The sequence below is a fragment of the Nyctibius grandis genome, chromosome 3 (genome assembly GCF_013368605.1).
Source record: "Nyctibius grandis isolate bNycGra1 chromosome 3, bNycGra1.pri, whole genome shotgun sequence".
In the NCBI taxonomy this organism is placed as follows: Eukaryota; Metazoa; Chordata; class Aves; order Nyctibiiformes; family Nyctibiidae; genus Nyctibius; species Nyctibius grandis.
Genome location: NC_090660.1, coordinates 115,099,065 through 115,122,407, shown reverse-complemented (window position 1 = coordinate 115,122,407; position 23,343 = coordinate 115,099,065). Strand labels below are relative to the sequence as shown.

Genomic DNA, 23,343 nt, shown 5'->3' with positions numbered 1-23,343 from the left:
TGGAAGGCCACGGCATGCCATGCAAAACATCCCACATCCTGGGCTCCCAGATACAGGTACCAAGATGATCTTAGGCAAGTCAGAACTCCTTCACAACTTGAAACCTTATTTCAGCTGTTGATTACTCAAGGAACTTGAGGTCTAAGAAAGATTAATTTAAATTGAAATAGAAAAGGGGTAAGGTGACCAGGGACAGGGCACATACCCTAGTGGAGAATAAAAAAGCTACTTGCTAAGCCTTGAGAAAAGAAAGCTGAGAAGGCAGAGGATTGCTATGGGTAAGTGTTTCCCTGTGGGGAAAGGCAAACACCAATAAAGAGACAGACAATTTACTTTAAATATAACATTGGCACAAGAAAAAAATAGGCATAAATAGCCTGGAGAAAATTAGCTTGAAAACCACATTTCTAACCAGTGCAGTGATATTGTGAAACAGTTCTGTAATCCGTAGAAGAGAGACAGTCTTCAGAGACTACTGCTTTTATGAGCTGGCAACCACCTCCAGTTCATACAGCAGCAGAGCAGACTTGGAAATATGGGACCTCAAAAAAAATATGTACAGCAAAAGCTTGGAAAAATCCAGCAATTGTCTATGAAGAGGTGGGATCCTTGTGGTGCTGGTCACTGCGAGGCACCCTGCCCTTCAGTCCTCACCTCAATGGCAGCTGCAGCCTTGGGATCAAAGCCATCGCAGACGAGCACGAGGAGCGCGTCACCCACGCCTCGGAGGATCTGCACCGCCTCCGTGTGCGTCATCCCCAGCAGGCTCTGGTGGTTCACCTCCAGGATCCGCATGCCCACCTTCAGACGGCCGTCCCGCGCCGCAGCCCCCGAGGAGCTCACCTAGAGCAAACGGGGGGAAGCAAGATGTCACCTGAGGAGGTAAAGGAGATGAGAGAGCACGGGGACCAGCAGGAAGAAGGAGGAGAGGGACAGCGTACAAAGGGAACGGGGAGACAAGGCTGCGGCTACACGTCAGGGAAAGCATCTGGAAGTACTTACGGAGAGGGTAGAAAAGGAAGAACGTGTACAGTTTGGTAGAGGAAACAGGTGTGGAAGAAATCTCTTATGGGAAACAAAAAGAATCTGTATTTGAAATGTGTTGTCCCAAGGAAAGAAACTGCTTTTGTTTTGTCGATGAAGCAGGCGAGAAAGAAAGCTCTCGCATCTATTATCATCTTCACAGAAAGGGAAGTGTAATAGTTTTTTGTTGGGAGAGAGACAGAAAATGCAAGATAGGGATAATTTTTGTGGATAAAGACAAATGAGGCAGAAAGTCTTTTCACTCTTTGCGGTAGAGCCAAGTGTAACAAATTATTCTGTCATTTTCCATCCTCTCTGCCAGAGAAATAACGTGTAACTCCTATTTTCTTTCCTCAGCAAGTCACAAGAACTCGTACTCGCCTCGTGCACAAGCTGTCACCAGGGGAAGCCACTACGTGCAGCACATTGGTCAGGCACAGGAAAGGCAGAGCTTGTCATGGACGTTTGAGGAGAGAGAGTGCATGCTTTGCCACCACAACAAAGGCATAAAGGCAAGGAGTCTGAGTCATTTTTTTCCCCTTTGGAACAGGGAAAAGAGACTGCAGGACTTGCTGTGGGTACAAAGTGAAAGAAAAGAAAAAAAACCTAAAGACCCGCAGACATGCAAGCGTGAGGCTCAGGAGAAATACGCAAGCTGGGGAAGGGAGAACTCAACAAAGGTGACAGGAGAAGCTGCTACAGGAACCAGACAGAAATACAGGACACAAAAGTGCCTCAGGGAAAGGAACAGAACCACCAAACGGGCGTTACTTTTCCTAATGGGAAACCAAAACGCCTGGAACAAAATGGGACGTACACAGAGTGAAGCCAGATCCAATGAAGACCTTGGTACAGAGACAGCCCTCCCTGGGACCACCAGAGACAAACCAAGGGCTGCAGCTCCAAGGGCCAGCTCAGAGCCAGAGAACCAGCGTGCCTGAGCCTTACACAGAGAATTGTGCCCAGTGCTGCACAAGGGCTTCGCAGAAAGGACGTCGGCGTCGGGGGCCTCAAGCAGAGCCTGTGGGTCTGTGCCAGGAGACTGAGAGCACAAGGGCACAGCGAGCTGGTTGTGGGTGGGGAAACGCAAGGACAGGCGTGACTGGTTGTCAAGGTAGGACGGAGGCACAGGGAACATCAGGGAAGGGAAGAAAGGACGGAGTGCTGCACACCACGTACTGCTGGGATCAGAGAGGCAAAAAACCCCAAACCAACCAAAGGCGTGGGTGTTTGTTGGGCTTATGAGGGCTGGTCTGGAGGGAAAACAACAGATAGATGTTTAATAAAGTACCTGTAAAAAGAGGAGAAAAATGCTGCATGCATTTATTGGTTTTATTTCTTTTGGTTTGGGGGAGGGCAAGCAGCCATGCATGCCTACACAGAGCTTCCTCAGGGCTGCAAAGGAAACATTTACGTGTGCGTGAGTGCGTGTGCGTGCACAAAGGGTCACGTGCAGCTGAAGGGAGAAAGACCGAGTACTCACAATTTCTTTTCCAGGGAGAGCAAGTGCACAAGTGTGACAGTAGAACACCCAGAAATAATGGGAGGAGGTGAAGTTAATGTAGAAAAATGTCCTTAATGCCAGCTGTCGTCTGTATTATTGACATGTCACTGAGGGACACTGAGCTATCACCACTGAGACAGGTCATGAATTGCAAATTAAGGACATAATTTATACTTCTCATGGTATTCAACTCGTACCACTCCATCAAGGAGGTTTTAAAAAGGAAGGATCAGGTTACAACTTTAAAAAAAAAATGACAAATAAGGGACTCAATGGAAATGCAAATTAAGAAGAACTAGAGGAGAAAGAAGGTAATAATCAGAGATCCAAAGAGGAGGGAGAAGAAAAAGCACTACTTTGTCTCTGGGTTATGGAAATATACAGGCAAAGTAAAAGAAGCAGGAAAAACCACTCTGGTTAGGACGGATGAGAGACATCAAGCTGGAGTAACACAGCTGAAGGGAGAGCAGAAAAGTTCGGTGCTTCGGTTCTCCACAGGCTGAAACCACCACTACTAAAAACCAGGGAGGGGAGGGGGGTAAATAACCCTGCAATGGGGCTGAACTGTAAGCCCTCCAAACCCCCAAATGCTGTAACATGGAAGGAGATAAAAACAAACCTCATCATTAAAAATAATTGTAGGTTACAATAATCTTATGTTTTCTTTTACTGCTATTACAAATATTGCAGTTGAACGTGCAACTGTTACTTTGATAGAGTGAATTCACTCTTTTAACTTTAAAACTCAGCTAAAGAAGTTATAGCCAAGTAACAACAAATACTGAGTACTCCCTTTCTTTGAAAGCAGCCAATTATTAGAAAGGGTTAACTGCCAATTCTGGAGTGTCCACCATCCAGCAAGGATTATGAAGACCTTCAGAGCGAGAGCAGAGTTCCTACCCTGCAGTACCAGCTAAAGAGGGAACCAGTGACACTGATGTGAACATCCAGAGACCCCTTTGGTCAGCAGCAAGACCCCAAATCACACCACTATCACTGTGCTCTGTTGCTAACAAGAAAGAAGAGGCAATTCTTTTTGATAAGGGTTGGGAGGAGCATCAGCTTACACAGAGGGTATTGTTGAAAAGAAAACATGCGTTACTTCTTGGGGACAAGTGACACGACAAAGAAGAATGCACACAAGCATTTACAAAGGAAAGGGAACAAATTACACACACGGTGTGTGGCATGGGAGGAAATGGGAGCAATTCCTAATGCTTTTGATGAAAGAAGGAAAGAGCATGTGTGTTTGAGCGGGCATGAAGGCCACGAGCACTTGGGGGAAACAACAGGAATGGAGGGGAAAAGCAAAGACAGACGGGTTCATGTTATAGGAAAAAAAAGCAAGAGAGGAAACACAAGGCAAAAGAAAAACAAACATAGGAAATGAAAGAAGGGACTTTGTAGCTGTTGTAGAGGAGGAAATACGAAAGGAAACCTGTGTCTCCTTCAGTGGATGGAGGATACTCCAGGAGAACTGATGTACCCAGTGAGAAGTGGAGAGAGCACACAGCACAAACCTAACAGTGATCACCCTTTCCCACAGCAGCCCTCGCATGCAACCAAGAGTTAGTGCACTGGTACCTTCGAAATGAAGATGCCTTCATCAGTGGGATCAAATGGATTTCCAGCATGACCTTTTGCTCCACCCCGGATGCTGATGCCCAGCTTCTCTCCTGGAGCCTTTTCAATGCATATTTCCTGTAAACACAGAAAAGGTGTCCTTGTTTCTGGGTCAAGTTCAGACTGGAATTGTTGAGGAAACAATCCTAGTAGCTGGCCACATTCTAAACACCCTGGAAAGGACGTGAACTCAACCTTTCACTCATTTGGCACAGTTTATTCATGACACCAAGTTGGGTGGGAGTGTTGATGTGCTGGAGGGCAGGAGGCTCTGCAGAGGGGTCTGGACAGGCTGGATCGATGGGCCGAGGCCGCTGTGTGAGGGGCAACAAGGCCAAGTGCCGGGTCCTGCACTTGGGGCACAAAACCCCCACGCAACGCTACAGGCTGGGGGAAGAGCAACCTGGTCTAGTGGAAGGTGTCCCTGCCCATAGCAGGGGGGTTGGAACTAGGTGGGCTTTAAGGTCCCTTCCAACCCAAACCAGTCTGGGATTCTATGATAAAAGTGGCTGGAAAGTGCCTGGCAGAAAAGGACCTGGGGATGTTGGTCGACAGTGGCTGAACGTGAGCCAGCAGTGTGCCCAGGTGGCCAAGAAGGCCACCAGCATCCTGGCTTGTATCAGCACTAGTGTGGCCAGCAGGAGCAGGGCAGGGATCACCCCCTGTGCTCCCCAGGTGCAGTGTTGGGCCCCTCACGACAACAAAGACCTTGAGGTGCTGGAGCGAGTCCAGAGAAGGGCAACGGGGCTGGGGAAGGGTCTGGAGCACAAGTGTGATGGGAGCGGCTGAGGGACCTGGGGGGGTTTAGCCTGGAGAGAAGGAGGCTGAGGGGAGACCTTCTCGCTCCCTACAACTGCCTGAAAGGAGGGTGTAGCGAGGGGGGTCGGTCTCTTCTCCCAGGTAACAAGCGACAGGACGAGAGGAACCGGCCTCAAGTTGTGCCAGGGAAGGGTTAGATTGGAGATCAGGGACAATTTCTTCATGGAAAGGGCTGTCAAGCGCTGGCACAGGCTGCCCAGGGCAGTGGTGGAGTCCCCATCCCTGGGGGGATTTAAAAGCTGTGTAGATGTGGTGCTGAGGGACATGGGTCAGTGGTGGCCTTGGCAGTGCTGGGGTAAGGGTTGGACTTGATGATCTTAAAGGCCTCTTCCAACCAAAACAATTCTGTAATTCTATTCCTTTTGATGAGGCTCTGCCCTTTTCTTTATTTCTGTCTCCTGTTCAGGTTTGGACTCCACGAAATCTATCATTCTCTGATCACAGTATCACCATGGGCATGGCAAGAGACCCTCCACAGTCCTCAGCTGCACTTACAAGAGACTGGATACACTTACAAGAGACTGGATTCTGCCACAAGAGAAGGAAATTTCAACCAGAAGTTTGGTTGTATCCTAGTCCCAAACTTCCAGCTAGATAAGAAATCGCCTTCAAAGGTGATCCTTCTATAAAGGAGAGTGCAATTGTCCCCACTTCTCTTACTCAGAGCTTACCTGCATACCAGGCGGTGGCGGATCTCGCCTGACTAACATAGTCAGCTCCTGGGTGTTGGAGAGCAGGGCGTTCACCGCTTCCTGGTGGGTAGCATGGCGCAGGTCAATGCTATTTACCTCCAGGATCCTGTCCCCTACACGGAGCCCACTGCGAGATGCCAGTCCACGGGGTATGACCTACAAAGAATCATTAATATTACAATTAATGACCTACAAGGAATCATTATTACAATTAGAGAAGGAAATTCCATCTTTCCTTGGAGAGATGCTAGGTTTACAACACTGAAGGTGATGAACAAGCTGAATACAGGGCTCCTGCTCACCAAACTGTCAATCCAAGAATGGAGGAGCACTCAGTATGACCAGTGCGATGCTGGTTTAGAGCAGACCAAGGAATGTTCCTTCAGGTGACAGGTAATGAAGCCTGGGACTTGCAGCCACGGGTGTTAGAGGAGACAGATTCAGCATGTCCACGGGACAAGAGACGTATGGATGCAGAAAGGGCTGGGCAGGGATGTCCCCTCTAACATCCCTATTTCGACGAGTGTGGCTGTGTGGGACTGTGAAGGGAATGAGCTGCAGCAAGTGGCTGGCTTGTGTGCTGTCTCTAAATAGCATCAGCTAATGCCTCCACTGGAAAGAGAATGTCAGGTCCAAGGACACTGGCCTGAACGCAGAAGAGCGCTTCTGTTTCTTCTTGCAGTTACACCTTCATCCCACTAACGCTTTCTGAGCAAGGACTGGGCTTCTGAAGTGCCTGCATCTTCCCAGGAGTCATTAGAAGTTAACATAAGCTCAGCAATTTCGAAAGCTAATTCTCCTCAAACAGTTCAGCATGAATTATACGGGTTGAAGACTTTCACGTGCCATTTACATGCTCCAACAGCAGCAGTATGTCCAGCAGAAGGTCACTCCTCACATATGCACGCATCTCTCCCTGTCCCATTTTTTTTTTTTAAATCTACACTGCACATCTCAGACTCTTGTATCAAAATCCTTCATCGTAACCCCAACAACTAACCAGCTCAGGCATGCCCACTGCCAGGCTGCTCACCCAGGACTCTACCTTTGAAATGAAGACACCCGGTTCATGAATCCCAAACGGATGGCTCGAGTGGTCACTGCCTCCTACGATGCTGAGTCCCAGGGGACCACCCGCTTTTACAAGGTGAATTTCCTTGAGGGAACAAGAAGCAGAGTCAAAGGAAGTAAGGGATATCACGTAAGGACCACAAACACTGAAAACCACGGAGCCAGGGATGCTTTGCATGAGTGAGAACAAGGCTAAGGGGGTTCCCCATCACTTCTCAACGTCCCGATAACCCAGCGGGCCAGCCCTCGCCACACTACCCATTTTTCAGATGAAAACCACCCAAGATGACGTTGTCCCATATTCCAACAGACACTCACCTCAATGGGATACTGATCCTCCAGGCCTTTAGACAGATGGTTCCTCTGCAGTGAAGGCGCCTCCTCCGGTGGGCTCTCCCCGTGGCTGGGGGGCGGCGGGGGGGAGTGCATGCGCACCCGCGGCGCGCCCGGCGGGTCTCCCTCGCCGAGCTGCTCTGCACCCTCTCTCTCTACCAGCAGCACGATGGTGGGGGAGGATGCGGTAAGCAGCGCTACTGCCTGATCATGCCTGGCTTCTGTCATGTCTACCCCATTGATCTAGAACAACCCGCAAACTCCGTGTCAGACCGTCACCCGAGCACACCCTGTCACTTTCAGCAGTAAGCCACAACCCTGAGGGACCCCACTCTGCTGGAGCACTCCCCCTTCTCCAAAGCCTGTTCCCCAAAGCACTTACCCCACTCATCTGGTGAAGGGACGCAGGCTCATTCCCACCTGACCCAATCCTCTTTCTAGACAGCTGACCAGCCCCTTTCCCACCTTCCCCGTACACCTCCAAGCCCAACAGCACCAGTGGTGCTCCAGGGGACCATGAAGAACGATACTCCACCTCCTGCAGCACTACAGACCTAGCTACTGCCCGGACTACGCCCTGGCTCCCTCACTGCCAGGAGAGTATCTGTCACTCCTCGGCTTTACATCCCAGCTTTCCTACTGGGTCACGACAAAAGAGTCTAAGAGGTTGCATTAAAGGAATGGTTCCGAAGATCTCCATGTGGGAAGAGGACAAAACAGTGATTCCCAGAAGCGACCCCACAGCACAGGGGGGTCTACTGAATCTTATATAATATCTACCGAAAGTTAACCAGATGTGCAGAGAAAAGCTGCTCTGATGGGCAGGGGAACAGAGAGCCCTTCCTACAAAATTAAGATTTAAACCAGCTTGCCTAGAAACTCAAAGGACCAGAAAGGATGTGACTGTTCTCCATGAGGGACAGAACACAGAGGAGAGCTAAGCCAGAGCACTGCCAGAGGATAAAACTTGCCAGGAAAAAGCTGAAGCTGAAAATTAAAAGGTTTCTAGTCCTTAGGTCTGGAAAAGCTTTCTGAAATGAGCAATGAGGACATGAAAAGACCAGCTGTTAAGATGGAGTTTGATCAGCTTATGAAATAATAACGTGACTTTGTAGCAGCCACAGCAGCTGGGTTTCGGAGCCCGATCCCTCACTGATTCCTGGACATACGTAGTCACTTGGACGGTAACATTAAAGAAGTGCAACCAAAAACTGGTCATGAACACGCAGAGGGAATCGGGGTTATCCGAACAGCTCCCACAGCCAAGAGCAAACTCGCTGCGGGAAGTTTTAAGGGGGATTGTGAGAATGTGCAAAACTTATTAGGGGATGTTTAGCAGAAGGCTCAGAGGTGGGAAAGGGCAGTGGCCAAGGAGAGGAGGGGAGGAACAAGCACGGGAAAATGGAGAGGGTGGAGAATAAGAGGCTGATCACACGCCAGCAGGCTGTGGGTCAGCACGCTTGTGTGGCCAAGCCCTGTGCCTCCTCACCACAGTCTGCTCTATCTTCAAGAAAGATGTTGAGGTGTTGGAGCGAGTCCAGAGGAGGGCAACCAAGCTGGGGAAGGGTCTGGAGGGTCTGACCTATGAGGAACGGCTGAGGGAGCTGGGGGTGTTTAACCTGGAGAAGAGGAGGCTCAGAGGTGACCTTAGTGCAGTCTACAACTACCTGAAGGGAGGTGGTAGCGCAGTGGGAGTCGGCCTCTTCTCCCGGGCAACCAGTGACAGGACAAGAGGACATAGCCTCAAGCTTGGCCAGGGGAGGGTCAGGTTGGACATGAGGAAGCATTTCTTCTCAGCAAGGGTCATTAGCCAGTGGAAGGGGCTGCCCAGGGAGGTGGTGGAGTCACCATCTCTGGAGGGGTTGAAGAAAAGCCTGGACATGGCACTTAGTGCCCTGGTCTAGTTGCCATGGTGGTGTCAGGGCAATGGTTGGACTCGATGAGCCCAGAGGGCTCTGCCAACCTCATTGATTCTGTGATTCTGTGATCTTTTTATCCAACTCTGTATTTACTGTGCGAGTCTGCTCTCTGTTCTGGGTACGTGTGCAAGATCTACTAGTAAAATCCAGGTTGTACCAGCCAGCAAGTAGGAATCCAAACCATGGAAAGACCCAACAACTGGCCCAGAAACTGGACAGAAGGCTCAGGGTCTGACCAAAGCGCCTTGAAGAACTTGACGCTTGGGCCAGAGACAGAAGAGACCTGCAAACGTGACTGTTTCTGTCAGCTGAGTGAGGGAGCAGAGGTGCATGTTCCACTTGCAAACCTCGAACCTGATTAGCCAGAGGGTAGGAACGGGGTTAAGCTGTCGGTGTCGTCCATGCCCTGTGAGGACTGTTTGCGTTTATCTGTAAAGGTACCGACCCCTTCTTGTCTGTGCACATCTGTGGCCAGTCACACCTGCAGTGTTTCCTCTCTGGAACCTGCACTCAGCCTTCCTGGTGGCTGGACCTGGCCATGGGGGAACGTGGCAGCCTGGTGCCCAGCGCGCTGGGAAGGGAGGATCCCCTCGGGTCCCCCCTTTGTAACAAAGACAACACACGGAAGAGACTCGGCCCTTCGGTTCTCATCACCAGATGAAGGCCCGACACATCCACAGACAGACCTGCAGCTGCAGGCACCTTCACTTCACGCATTCCCTGCCGTCATTTTTCTGCCACTGAGAAGGACCTGAGAACAGTCAGACCCAAAGCACACAGTGGCACTTCCCCGGACCAGTGAACAGGACACGGGAACTCCCCGAGCCAGGGGTATATCACATATACCCTTGATGGCATTTTACTCATTAACTTCTCCATTACCTGGCAACCATGAGGCCTCCCCAGCTTTTGGACAGCCAGTTTTCGGTGGCCTTTATTGCTCTGTCTCTGCTTAGCAGGAGAACAAGGCCAGCCAGGGAGCTCGGCTCCGTAAGTGCCCGGAGGAAGGGAAGGGGTGTCATCTGTCCTTCCCCAGCTCCACACATTTTCCTGCGTGCCAGGGAGTTGTATTATTCTGGCAAATTTCTTAGTGAACAGAGTGCTCTCGTTAGGACCCCCCGGTGCTACTACTGCTCTAAACCTTCCCCAGAAACAGCTTTCTTCAGTCTGCTCCCAGTGCTACCCCAAAAACCAGCTGCCCCAGCCACTGCTCCCCATCCTGCGCCCTCCCCGCTTGACTCCCATCCCGCGACTCAAACTCTCCAACGCTCCCCCTTGCAGCTCCTTGCCCCACGTCTGCCACCACCAAAAGGACTCTCAGGATGCTTGTGGTGACTCTCAAGACACGCTAGAATACGGGGACAGCTGGAGAGTTAGCAGTCAGTCACTGGTGAGCTTTGTGGGGTGTTAACTTTGAAGAGAGATCAAGGCTGGGCTCTTCAGTCCCTGTGCTCAAAGCTCCCTTAGAAAGTAAAAGGAGCCACCCCAGACCTTCCCCGCAGAGAATTCCAGGAGCAGTTAGAGCACAGGGGAAGAGCAGGAAGCTGTGCTGTATTTCTTTTCCTAAGAAAACACAAATTCTTTTTGTTTTCTTGTTTGGCAAAGTGAGAACTGAGGCATGATGAGGAGACTGTGGCTTTGGAAGCGGGCCTCTGCCTGCCGGGCCTACGAACCGCCCGTACCCCGACGTGGGCCCTCCTGCTCCCCCACGCAGGCACAGTGGGACACACGCCACCTGCACCGCACACCCCAGCCACCACCGCATCCTGAAAAGCCTTCCAGTAAAAGTGGGCAACTGCTGCTTCCAACCAGCCGTGGTGACAGGGAAGGGACGCGACACCACACGGGCACTGCTCTGAGGCGAGCAGACGCTCTCAACGTGGGGCAGCCCCACAGCTCTGACCCAGCACCAGATTTCACCAGAGATGGAGCAAAACCCACGCAGCTGCTCCTGCATCCCTTACAGCAAGCAGATATTCTCGAGGACAGACATCACCATGAAGGTATGAGAGGCCTCAGGACGTAACGCTGCCACTCCACGGACATCACACTTGGCGGTGAAGCCCACGACCAGAGGGCAGGTGCTGCCAGGAGGCACAGCTGCTGGGGCAGCGGCAGTCGGGCGCTTGCTGGAAGGCATGGGGGTTAGGTGAACAGCCCACACTAGGGACGTGCTCTCCTGAAAGGCAATAATTTGTTCCTGCTTCATCATAACTGAGCAGAAGATTCGAGCTGCAGCTGATGCTCAGCACCAAACCTTTCATGACTGCACCCGCTTCAGCCCAGGTAACACCCTTGGGAGCAGAGGGCCACGCTCCTGAGCACGGACAGACCTCCTACCTGTGCAGCAGGGGGGTGTCAGGGGACGGATGACAGCAAGGCCTTCGTCCACATCAAAATCTGACAAAGGCCCCGGGTTCTGTAAGCCCCGAGCCCACACACTGCCAGCTATTACCAGGGAATTAGATCTGCTTTTCCTATGGGGCTGCCCACAGATATAAATAGAGCTGCTAATGCGGGGTGGAGACAGGTCTGACTTTTGACTCTATTCTGAGATCTTGTGCTTCCTTCTTGCCACAGGTAGAGCAAATCAACACCCCAAGATTAGCTCTGAGCTAACAGTTGGACTTGATGATCTTAAAGGTCCTTTCCAACCAAAATGATCCTACGATTTTGTGACAGGCTGTGTGCCTGCAATTACACCTCTCAGTCATGCCTCTGTCCCGGTGGAGCATCAAAAGATGAGCAAAATCAAAATAATTTAGGCTATCTGGCAACAATCAGGGTCAGGGCTTGATTTTGGGAGGAGGGGGGAGCACTAGCCAGGAGAGAGAGATGCTGTACCAGCTCAAGTCTCCTGCCAAGAGATGAATGTCAGACCTGGGCCAGAGTTCCACTAAAATTTTGTGCCAGAGCAAATACAACACAGCCCCCAGCCTAGGGATAGAGCAGACAGAAGCCAGCACTGACAAGGCTGTATCAGTGTTTACTCACGCCAGCTCTGTGGTAACACATGCTCTTACCACACCAGCTGGACCAGAAACCCACCACCAGCACCAGGATGCAGGAGCTTTCACTCGGAGGCAGCATGCGAGCTCGGGAAGAGGGTCGGGAGGCTCAGCAGGCTCTCCCCACAGGAGTGGGAGCAAGTGACACATTAGGCAGAGAGACTTGAGGTTAGAGGCAGCAGAGAGATCCATCCCATGGGCACAAACAGGAGGGGAAACTGGGGTCAGAGTTTCAAAGGAAAGCATGGGGAAGCACTGCGGTACGCCCTGCCCAGCTCCACACCACCCTCAGGCAGCCTCAGCCGGCCAGCTGGGCCCCAAAGGCTCCCCTCCCCGCACACCGTGCCACGGCAGAGCCCTGAGGCTGTCCTCCAAGGCTCTGGTGGGCACCGGGCTGGGGCAGTGCTGTCCCATCACCCCTCTCCAGTGCAGCCCGGGGGGGACGCGCTCACACGCAGTGCTTGGGGAAAGCGGAGGCATTAACTGCGCCCACCACCAGTCACAGGCAGGCGTAGAACCACCAAGATTAAATGCTCTCCCAGAAGGCTCAGGAGCTGAAAAAAGGACCCCCAAAATCCAGCTTCAACGACAGAAAACCAGCCCCTGTATGAGGAAGCGCAGGGAGCCGACTCAGACCCCTTCCCTGCACACCCACACTCACCGAGATGACCCGATCTCCTACGTGCAGGATCCCGTCCCGATGGGCTGCGCCACCCTCTGCAATCCGTGAGATAAAGATCCCCTGAAACACAGTCAGAAGGGTCAGAGCAGCCTGTGCCTCCCCTCACCAGGGCTTGGCTTTCCAGAACCGTTCCTGGACACGAGGCAGGTCTCAGCCCTTTCCCCTTCGCAGACCCCTCCCCTCCCCTGGCACTTCCCGTTCGTTCCTCACTCCACGCAAACCCTCTTCTGCTTCTAGAGCCACCTGCAAAACCTCCAGCTGCAGCAAAGCCTTCATGTGGCTGAGAGCCCAGAATATATGTCAAGAGGACAGTGGCAAGATTAAATGTCACTGGCAGGGACCGTGAGCCCCAGCCCCACCTCCTTCTGAACTTCTCTCCTTCCCAACTTGAGCAGATGCCGGCTCATGGAGCTCGCCCAGCCCACCAGCCCAGCGCCACGCTGCCCTGCTGCCTGCCCACGGGGGAGGAAGACCCCACGCTGCTCCCACAAGTAGTGCCGAGACCCGGGGAGCCAGCACCTTCCCTCCCAGGGCATCACCACTGACCGTGTCACCAGCCCGGTACGGCGTGGAGCCTTTGCCACCAGCGATGCTGAAGCCCAGGCCCTTCTCGTTCCGCATGAGGCAGGTGGAGTATCTCTCCGTGGGAGGTGCCCCCTCGGGCCGCTCTGGGAAGCGCAGACCCCCTCGCCTCTCGCGGGGGCTGTAGTCATCCTCGGGGCGCAGCGGGGTGACAGTGATGGCGTTCTCCGGCTCCACCATCCGCTCCCGCAGGACCGTCATGGAGACGGAGCTCCCTGACCCACGCAGAGCTTCCACCGCCACGTGATGCTCAGCGCAGTGCAGGGACACGCCGTTCACCTGGGGACGAAGAGAGACAGGCACAACCCTTTCCTCCGTGGGGAGCCCTTCCAAGAGCTGCACAGACAGCTCCAGCCCTGGCAGCCGCTGCCCCACGGAAGCAGAGCTCATCCCCTGCAGCGCTGGGTGGACACCTTGTTCCCGCGGGGCACCCAGGCCTCGCCTCCTGCCCAGAAGGGAGTTTCCCAGCACAGGGGGCTCCCACAACACGCGCTGCCTGTCCCAGGCCAGGCCAGCCCCTGCCAAGCACAGGAAAGGCCCTTTCAGAGGACTTCTCCCTCACGGGGAGCTCCAACTTCCCTGTCACCTGTATCACCCCTGCAGGCAACAAACACCCAAGCAGATCATCACTCACCCAGAACTATCTCCCCTAACAAAGCTCAGTACGACTCAGGTGGACACAACTTCTTGTTCACCTTCAAGGAGGACATCTACCTCCTCATACCCTGAAACACCCATTTCCTTCCCCTCCATGCAAAACCAGTACAGTACTTACAGGGAGGTCACCAGGTTCTGCAGCTCTCAGGGAAGCCACCTGATTCCCTCCACTCTTGCTCCCCTGATTTCAGAAAAGTCCCACCACATCAGAAGACTCAGGAAATGCACAGTGGGGGCCCATGGAGCTGAAGAACGTTCTTTTCACAGCAGCCACCTCATTTCCTATCAACACACACTTACAAGAAAGACTGTCTGGCTCTCACCCTGAAAACTAGATGTTCAAATCGATTTCCTCCACTTCGTGGCATTTAGGGTTTCTTCCCACCACGGGCTTCATTACTGAGCAACGCCCTGTACCCCTGCTCTAGGGGTAAGGAGGTATTCCTCACAATTCACAGCCAATAAGAACGGAACCCAGGTCTGATGTGCCTCAGCCACGTCTCATCTCACTTGTGGACGTCACGCAGCCTTTTAGAAGGAACATGCCAAATCTCCGAGTTACGTTGTGAGGGCACATCCACTTTGGCAGGAGTCGTAGATGAACAGGCATCGTGGGAAGTGACTCAGAAGTGAAAAATAAAAGTGTCTTTTCCCAAAGCTGTAACTGAAGAGGGATCTACTCTACAGGAAATAGTGGGTGCCGTGAATTTAACCGTTGGGAAAGGGAACAATCATTCATCTCAAAATCTTCAAGATCTGACTCCCTTTGGGAAGTCATTCCGCAGCAAAATGCAGTATGACACACGCAGCACAAGGATGCTCGGTGGCACTTAAGGCCCTAAAACATACAAGAGACCAGGCCAGACCAAGCGCATGTTCCTTTTTGGACTTACACTTCATGGAATTATCAAGACAATCCTGTGATAACTGCACAAGGGAACAAGGCAACTTCTGAAACGCCAGAATCAAGTTTTTCTCATGAAGCAACATAAAACCTTCTAACTACAGAACCACCCAGCTCTTTATTTGACTTCTGCCATGGTTAATGCCAGGTAGAGGTGAGAAAGGCTGGAACATCTCCTCAGGCGATGCCCAGGCCTCCACTGCTGACACGTAGGGAGCAGGAGTGCACGAGATACCCAGAGACACCAGGCCAGTGCCCCAAACACTGACCACTTACTCCTCTGATCTCTGTCCAGCACCGTACTGGCATCTATCCCCTCCACAACGCAAACAATCCTTCCTCAAGTGCACCTCAAGCCTGTACAATTAACCTTGTTTTTAAATAACGTGAAGCCAGGCAAGCCCGGCACGTGGCTGGCTCCCTGGTCACCCAGTCACCTTCCCAGGTCTGCTTTTGGCCCCCCCAGGGAAGCAGACGTGCAGAGGCCGCTGCCAGCCTCCTGCGGACGTGGGCACACGCTGCTGAGTGCTTCTTCCCACCGGGGTTACACAACGTTTCAGGGTTGGGGGAAAGGGAACGCAAGAGCAACTTCTGTCCTTATAAAGCAGCAGAAGATTAACAGTAACGTTAATCAAACAACGAACTCTTTGAGGCAGGGGGATTTTGTTTCGCTCTTGCACAGCTCCTGATGCTTAGTTTGGCCCACAAACTAGCGTGACGCAAATAAACACCAAACCACACCTCTCCCTCCCCTCTCGAGTCATTACAAGTGTTTACTTCTTCCCAGTAGCGAGGTTCTTACCTCCAGAAGCTTGTCCCCAACACGAACCCCTGCACGAGCTGCAGGACCCTCTTCTGACACACGGGAAATAAAGATGCCCTGGAAACAAAACTACTCTTTAGCAGAGGTGGAGCCCATTCCTCAGCCCTCCAAAGTGTAGAGACCACTCCACTCTCTTCAACTTGAGGGAAATGGGAAATCCCTCGCCCATCCCACACCCGGGTGTGGGGACAGGACAGCCACATCGCCCCATTCAGGAGCTGGGGCAGGAAATCCCATCGCAGGGCTACCCCCCAGGTGACAAAGGGGAAAAGGGAAGGACACTTTAATCCTTTCCCAGTGGGACAAGAACATGACGCAGCTGGTGCCACCACATCTGTGGCAGACAGCCCCATACCCTCTGTCTTGTGAGCCCTGCACATCAGGACACGGATGAGAAGGAACCAGCTGTTCTCACCACGGTCTGTAGCAGGGGGGTACAACACGTTGTACTCCAGAGGCAGGAGCCTGCTCAGCCCTGCCAGCCTCCTGCTCCGCGGTGGCTCGAGGGCTGCTCCCACCTCGCTCGGAAAGCCCAGCCCAGCCCCAAAGCTGATACACACGGACATCCAACCTCCAGCTACACACAGCTACTCCCTGAAAGTGGGTGCTTCAATAATTACACAGTGCAGGGTCTTACCTCATCGTCACCCTTGTAGGGCGTGGAGCCCTTGCCCCCTGCGATGCTGATGCCGAGCCCCCCCGTCTGCCGCACGATAGTCAGCGTCAGCTGGAAGCAGAACGGACACAGGTTACGGGTCAGTACAGACGGGAGAGCGCCCAAAACATTGTGAAGAGCAAGGGGTGGCTACTTAAAGAGTAAGCACAAGAGTACAGACTTCATCTGCATGCATCGGCTCCCGTGCTTGGGTAAGCTGTGGTGTCCGTGCCCCAAAGGCACCGAAGTCCCAATACATTTAAACAAACAAATCCTTTTCCCCAGCTGAGTCCTGAACCGTATCTCAAGACCAAGAGTCAGTTTGCCTGTAATGAACATCGGAACGAGATGTCCACCACAACGCAAACTGAGCGGCAGTGGGATGGGACTGGACAAAGAAACAGGGACAGTGTTCACATCACAGCCCAGCTCTACCACATGGCTCCCTTTGGGGTGTAATTCCACACAACTACTGGGAGATTAAGGGCCACCCCAACATCGTGTGCAGGAACAAGAATGGCACCTCTTCCAGAACACCCTGGACAGGTACTTGGCTTTGCTCTGCTGATGGAGATCAATGGATGATTCCAGAAATGCCATCTGCCTTGTCCAGCTGGCTCCTGCCTCTTCTCCCCTCCGCTCAGGCAGGCTCTGGATTGTAGCTGTGCATTCCAGGAGTCTCTTCTCCGTCCTATCTCCCACCTCTACATACCAAATTATGCCCACTTCCAATAGCAGAACTTTTGGTCAAACTTGAACTGAAATTGTTTATGATCAGGACACCAGCAGGAACTGTTCACATTGCGCCGGTCATGAGAAGGAAGACAGGGAGCATGTGGTAGGACACAGGGAAAGGAATGGGACAGACAGGACTCTCTCAGGGATCTGTCAGGGCCAAGGACCGAGGAGCTGGTGAGGTGACAGAAATGTACGTAGACTCCTGGAGAGAACCAGATTTGCTGCCCTCCAGGTGTGACTTCTCTGGAGACAAAGCCCAGAGCAGAGAGCGGCTGCTGCAGAGGTGCCTAGCTTCAACATCGGGGCTGCTTGGCGTATGCTGGGCCATGGTATGGGCGGCAGAGAAGCAGGAGACTTGCTTCCCTTAACCCCTTCCCTTCAAATCCCCCTTCACCTTCTACAATGACAGAAGCAACAGACTGTGGGGCTTCATATTCTGCTAATTTTAAAACAAAACCAAACCACCATGACTAGGAAATGCAGAATTAAACTGAGGTTCCTTGCCCTTTCCTTTGGTGCCCAGTCAACAGCGCAGCAGAAAGCTGCTGGGATCTTCACAGGCAACCCCTGATTCTAGACAGACCATGAACACACCTCCAGTGCAAGACCTAGAGACCGAGTAAAATCCAAGTATCGGGAGACAGGGATTATCCAGGTGAGACAGAGAAATGTGGTAGTCATGAGACAGCATTGCATGTCATGGACAGCACACTTCAAAACCAGTTACAGACTAGACTAACGCTTCCTGGGTGAAGAAGTCTATTAGGATCTAACAATCTAATAAACACCACTTATTTTCTCCTAGTCTCACTGGACTTTAGTAATGCTCTAAAGACTTACATCCATATTCAACACAAAAACTTCTAAAGATGATGGAAAACTAGGTCTGCAGACAAGGACCAGAGAATATTCTAATAACAGGGTCCAGGTATTTCCAAGACAGCTGATGGTTTTGCTCAGTGCCAGGATCAACAGGACAGGATCACTTTGACAATGAACGAGGAATGGACAGTGTCACTGGTTCCAGAAAGTCACTTTCAGTTGCACAGTAAGTTGATTGTGTAAACTAACTGAAAGACAACCAACAAACCCCAGGGATTTCACAAATTCATAGAAACCAGACCAAAAATATGGGGAAATTTGCCAGAAAAGTCACCTGGACTGAGGGTTAAGAACCTTATGTCTATCAGCATACAGAGAAAAAGCAACACACCAAGGAGGAACCAGACCTAATTAAACTTAAAGACGCTGCTAGAACAACAGCAAATGGGCTTGGATTGGACATAAATATATTCAGGCTGGACAGAAGATTTCAAACTCCCAAAGCAAACTATTTCTCCCATAAAAACAGTACGGCAAGAAACTGAACTGGTGAATGTTTGTTTGAAGTCTATGAAAAGAGTAATTGACATGAACATAAACCTGAGAAAGAAGGAACTGGATCCAGCAGCCTATAGTGGCCTTTCAGTTATATACCCAATATTCCCCATTACACCCCCCACGCTGCTTTTGGCCCTAAACCAGTAAGTTACTTCTTCCCCAAAGTGCATCTGTGCTAAGGCTGCTCCAGAGCAGCCCTGACTGCCGCGACGTCTCGCCTGACACCCTGGAAGCCCAGCGAGCAGCCGCCCTGGCAGCGGGACAGCGCAGCTTCCACCCCGCAATCGCTCTTCCCAGTGACCTTCCTTGGTATTTTTCTCTTCTGGCATTTTTTCCCCTAGACCAGGGATCCACCAGCCGCTCAGCAACAGCTCATCTCAGCCCTAACAACCCATCTGTGACGCTCCCCACCTACAGCCACGCTGCCCAGCCGATCCTGGCTCCCTCCTCCGCAGGACGGGCAAACCTTCACCAAGGGCAGCACAGCCCGAGTGTCCTCCCGGCTCCTCCCGGACAGACGAGCACCCGTGACCCCTACAGAAATGTGCTGCTGGGGGAGGAGAAAAGTGGGAAAACGGAACAAGCTGCCACTTCAGCTGAGAGCTGTCACCTCCCTGAACCCCCACTGGAGACCCGGGGGAACCCATTTATCCTCGATGGCACCAAAGCACAAGCCAAGGACGCAGTTGTGCCTCCCTCCCCTCTCCTCTGTCCCACTCAGCCCCACCTCTGTTTCTGCCTGCTCCTCTCTGGGGAACACAAACAAGGGCTCATTCCATCCCAACCTGTTTTCCACACATTTTTCTGCCTTTTAACTGCATCACTTGATCCAGCGAGATCTTCCAGCTCGCAGTGAGCAAACGCACCGCTCTGGAGAAACCAGAGGTGCCGCATCCACGGACAGGCTCACTCCTCAGCAGCAGCCAGGGGTACCCTGAGGATTGCCCGACAGACTTGAGACAGAATTTGATGCTGAGCCTCGCGAGGGCCAGCTAAAGGCTCCTGCAGGGGCCGGCAGACACGGAGGCAGCGAACCAGACACTCGTGGACTCAACTGCCCAAGCGTGAAGCTGTCGTACCTCAGAACCTGCTGAAGACCAGGCTGCTCCTCCAGACGTACCCACGGCAGCGGGGGTTTAAGGGCTTTATTTCCAGAAGGCAGCAAGTTTCTGCTGTGCATCTGGAGGCATAGAGGTGTCTACTCCCAGCACTTACATCACTGGGAACTTTAGTGAGACTGGATTGTCAACAAGGACACAGCAAAGGCAAACGTGCCACAAACACTTCTGATCCGTATTGGGACAGAAGCACGATGACCTGCGCTCATCACGTGAAGGTGGTGAGTCACCATTTAATATCATCAATAAGTAATAACCATATCGAAAGCCAAAAGGACTGGAAAACCTGTACCCAAGAGTCCTACCAACTGACTGAGATCTCTGATATGCTCACGGAGCATTTAGAAAATTCTGGAATCTTGATTCCCTGAAGCAGCACTGACATTGTGCTGTCAGACTCCGAGGTCACACAGGGTGATGCCTGTAACGATCAGCTCGTTGTCCCAGCATCAATTCCAGCAAAGGGACTGAAGAACTCGCTGCATTTTGTGAAAATTAGATCTCTCAGAAACCACACACCCCTCTGCTTCGTCCTTCAACAAGACTCCAAACTTGGCTGACAAAGTAACCGCAAAGATTTAGTAAGCAGACTTTTGTAAAACATGAAACTTGTCATCACAAGACATTCTCACCGACGTCGTGTGATGCTGGTTTTAGGTGTGCATCACCCCAGCTGAGAACCAGCAGAGGCCAAGTCCCAGTGGCCAGCGGGGAACCAAGAAGTGGGGTTCTGCCGAGAACTGCACCAGGCCCGACCTCATTCCAGAGCACTGACAGAGCAAGTGTTCATAGTTCTGGATGAGGGAGGTTAGGAGCCTTCAAACATGGTGGGGATAGACATCTTTTTGTCTTTTCATGCCATTAATAACTTTATAGGAAACGATTAAGAAAAGCCTGGACATGGCACTTAGTGCCCTGGTCTAGTTGCCATGGTGGTGTCAGGGCAACGGTTGGACTCGATGAGCCCAGAGGGCTCTTCCAGCCTGATTGATTCTCTGATTATTCCATGTTTGTAACAACAGAGGAATTAGGGATACCCAATGACATTTCAGCAGCAGGCTTAAAAAAATGCTTTTTAATATAAAGCACAAGTAAATTACATAACTTATTACCACTAAATACTGTGGAACTGAAGTGTGTAACAGGGATTGGAGAGATCAGGCAATGTCACGGGCAGCAGCTCCGCCGTGCCCAGCACAACGGTACGAACAGCCCAGAAATCCCAACCTACAGATCGCAAGGACCTGGGGACACACCAGCCAAAGGGTCACCACGTCTCACTGAGGTCTGTGCTTCAAAGAAAGCCCCACTCCCACCACCAGAGACGCCTTTACACAGACAGCGCAGTCAGCTCTACGTGTCCTTTTTCCAGGAACTCCTCAACAAAAGAGGGTGCTCAGGGAGCACGTAAATGTGAGGGACACGGGAGTCCAGGAGCCAGGGGCACTGACTCACCAGGAAAGATTAGAAGAGCTAAATGTGTCTGGCTGCGAGGCCAAGGGGACAGGCTGAAAATATCAGTGACCGCATGGGAGGTGGGAGATTGCTGCATGAGCTGTTGGGAACCAAATTAAAAACGAACAATGGAAAAAGGAACACGAAGGAAAGATCACGCCCTGGCAGAGGAGCAGCCTGCTGGGGACAAGCTGAAGGTCTTCTGGCTCTGAGGTTATTTCTTGCTCGGTTCGGATGGTTCGGTCATCATATCTAAGAGTCATATATCATGATATAGATATGAATATTCATACCTATATGTGTGTGTCTGTATAGAGATATTATTTCATTGACAGAAGACAAAACATTCACAGTGAGAACAACCATTCACTGGAACAAACTCCCCAGGGACATGGCAGAGTCCCCATGAGTGGAGGTTTTCAAGCTGCGGCTGGTCAGGGTGCTGGATAGCCTCATCCAGGCTGCCCTTCCCACAGAAGGTTGGACCTTCCGAGGTCCCTTCCAGCCTGGGCTGTTTTATGGTTCTGTGATTAGTTCTTTCTTTAATGAATTCCAGACACAGGGATTTAAGCAGCTCGTATTTCCTCCTCACCACAACGGGCACCCAGGTTTGCCACAGGCATGGAAACGCCAACAGCAGAAGAGGGGATCCCGAAAGGGGCTGGGCTGGCTGAACCACGGTACGCAACAGGGCAGGGTCCCTCTGGAACCAAAAACGTTAAATTTCTCAGCTAAAGGGAAACAAAATGAGTATTGGACAAAGCCACCGAGCCTTGAGCCAGTCCCAGAACAGGAGCAAAGCCTTGGAAGTCCCGCAGATCCAGCTGGAGTGAGCGACACAAACACATCGTATTTCTTCCCCTCTTCAGCAGCAAAGAATTTTTATTCCTGTCCTTTCTGTGTGGTAAAATCGCTGGTGTAGTCATTCATTGTGCATCATTCTGACCACAAAACTTCACTTACAAACTCCTCTCAGCCCAATAACTTCTTACTGTTCTAAAGGTCCATTTTAGCCCATAATTTAATATACAATCAAAGGACTGGAGAATTTACAGCTCTCTAAAATCTGTTTCAACTTCGTGCTGCTAAGGGCAGACAGCACAGTAGGAGAGCGTTTGTCCAAGGTGACAGTGAGATAAATGGGAAATTCTTGCACCAAACCTGGCATCAAGCAGAGACATCTTTAAGTACACCAACAGTCTGGAGGACAAAACTCACTGAGGACCTTGAGGTTGGGCGCAGGAACAACAGCCAGGTAGCTAAAGAGCATTCCCATCCACGAACAGAAACCACCACATTTGAAGTGAAGAAAATGGAATTTAGTGAACTAAAGTCTGAATAAACTCTGTCACGTTATCCATGGTCAGCAAACCTGAACTCATGTAGAACAGGTGAATGAAAAGGCTTCGAGAAGGACAGGGAATGGAAACCTGTCTTACAAGAGAACACGAGAAGAATTTGGTTTCTTTAATCCAGCAAAATGAAGGCTAGAAGAGTTGTGACTGCTGTCCGTAAAAGCAGACAAAGGGTCAGACAGCAGGAAAGAGATTTTTCAAGGTAAAATATAAAGAAAACAATGAATTAACAAATGCAAGTCCAGCTTGCAAGAAAGTTTTCTAATCATGGAAGAAATAGAAATCTCTGGAGAAGTTTTTAGTTTCTCCCAGTAGGAGGAACCTGAGTGTGTGCACAAGCGTCGAGTAACAGGAGGAAACAATCTATATTTAATAAAAAGTTTGACTGATGTGAAATAAGAGTACAGTATCTGGTTGCTAGTGGTGGTAGGAGACTTGACTTCAGGATTTCTTCCAAATAATCTGTTATCTTCGTTGCAAACCCAGCTTGTCGCTCCTGAATTGAGCACGGTGCTCTTTTGGCAAAGCGTATCTTCCAGAAACGGCAGCCTGTCCTCGTCGTGCCTCCTCTCAGCTCCTGCAGCCGAGCTGGTGACTGTCCTCCATCACAAAGTCTCACAGCTACTCCAGGAGTCATCCTCCTCCTCCACTGAGACGGACAGAAAATACTATTGACCTTGCAAGCAGGGACCACTTTTTAAAGGCACGCACATGCTTAAGGCCCCGTTAACTTCTACACGGGTTATTTTAACGCCTAAATTTTTTGTATAACCCTCATCCTGAGCAGCCAGACCCACATCTGTTACACACATCGCGTTTGCCTAGTTCAAAAGTGAAAATCAGATTCGCAGCAGTGTTTTGTTTAAACACGGTACCTTCTCTCTCTGTTTAAAACACTCCTCTATTGCTTTTTGTTCTATTTGAGAGAGCAAACCAGAGGATTGTGACACACTTAGAGCAGGACAAGGAAACTCGCAGATAGTTCTGCACTTGTGTGAGAAA

The 23,343-nt window shown here is 51.3% G+C and overlaps 1 protein-coding gene across 16 annotated transcripts in view; it reads right to left on the bottom strand.

The window, feature by feature from the left end:
- SCRIB (scribble planar cell polarity protein) overlaps window positions 1-23,343 on the bottom strand; it is a 102,597-nt gene that overhangs the window by 39,928 nt on the left and 39,326 nt on the right. For all 16 annotated transcript variants that reach the window (XR_011047840.1, XM_068396677.1, XM_068396675.1 and 13 more), the window contains 9 exons: window positions 16,278-16,367; window positions 15,620-15,697; window positions 13,221-13,535; window positions 12,654-12,734; window positions 7,051-7,308; window positions 6,707-6,817; window positions 5,641-5,817; window positions 4,112-4,228; window positions 655-843 (listed from right to left, as the gene is read on the bottom strand). Coding sequence is in view for 15 of the 16 variants with exons in the window: in XM_068396677.1 (XP_068252778.1) it covers window positions 655-843; window positions 4,112-4,228; window positions 5,641-5,817; window positions 6,707-6,817; window positions 7,051-7,308; window positions 12,654-12,734; window positions 13,221-13,535; window positions 15,620-15,697; window positions 16,278-16,367 (1,416 nt within the window). In the remaining variant the exon portion in view is untranslated. The remainder of the gene's footprint in view (window positions 1-654; window positions 844-4,111; window positions 4,229-5,640; window positions 5,818-6,706; window positions 6,818-7,050; window positions 7,309-12,653; window positions 12,735-13,220; window positions 13,536-15,619; window positions 15,698-16,277; window positions 16,368-23,343) is intronic.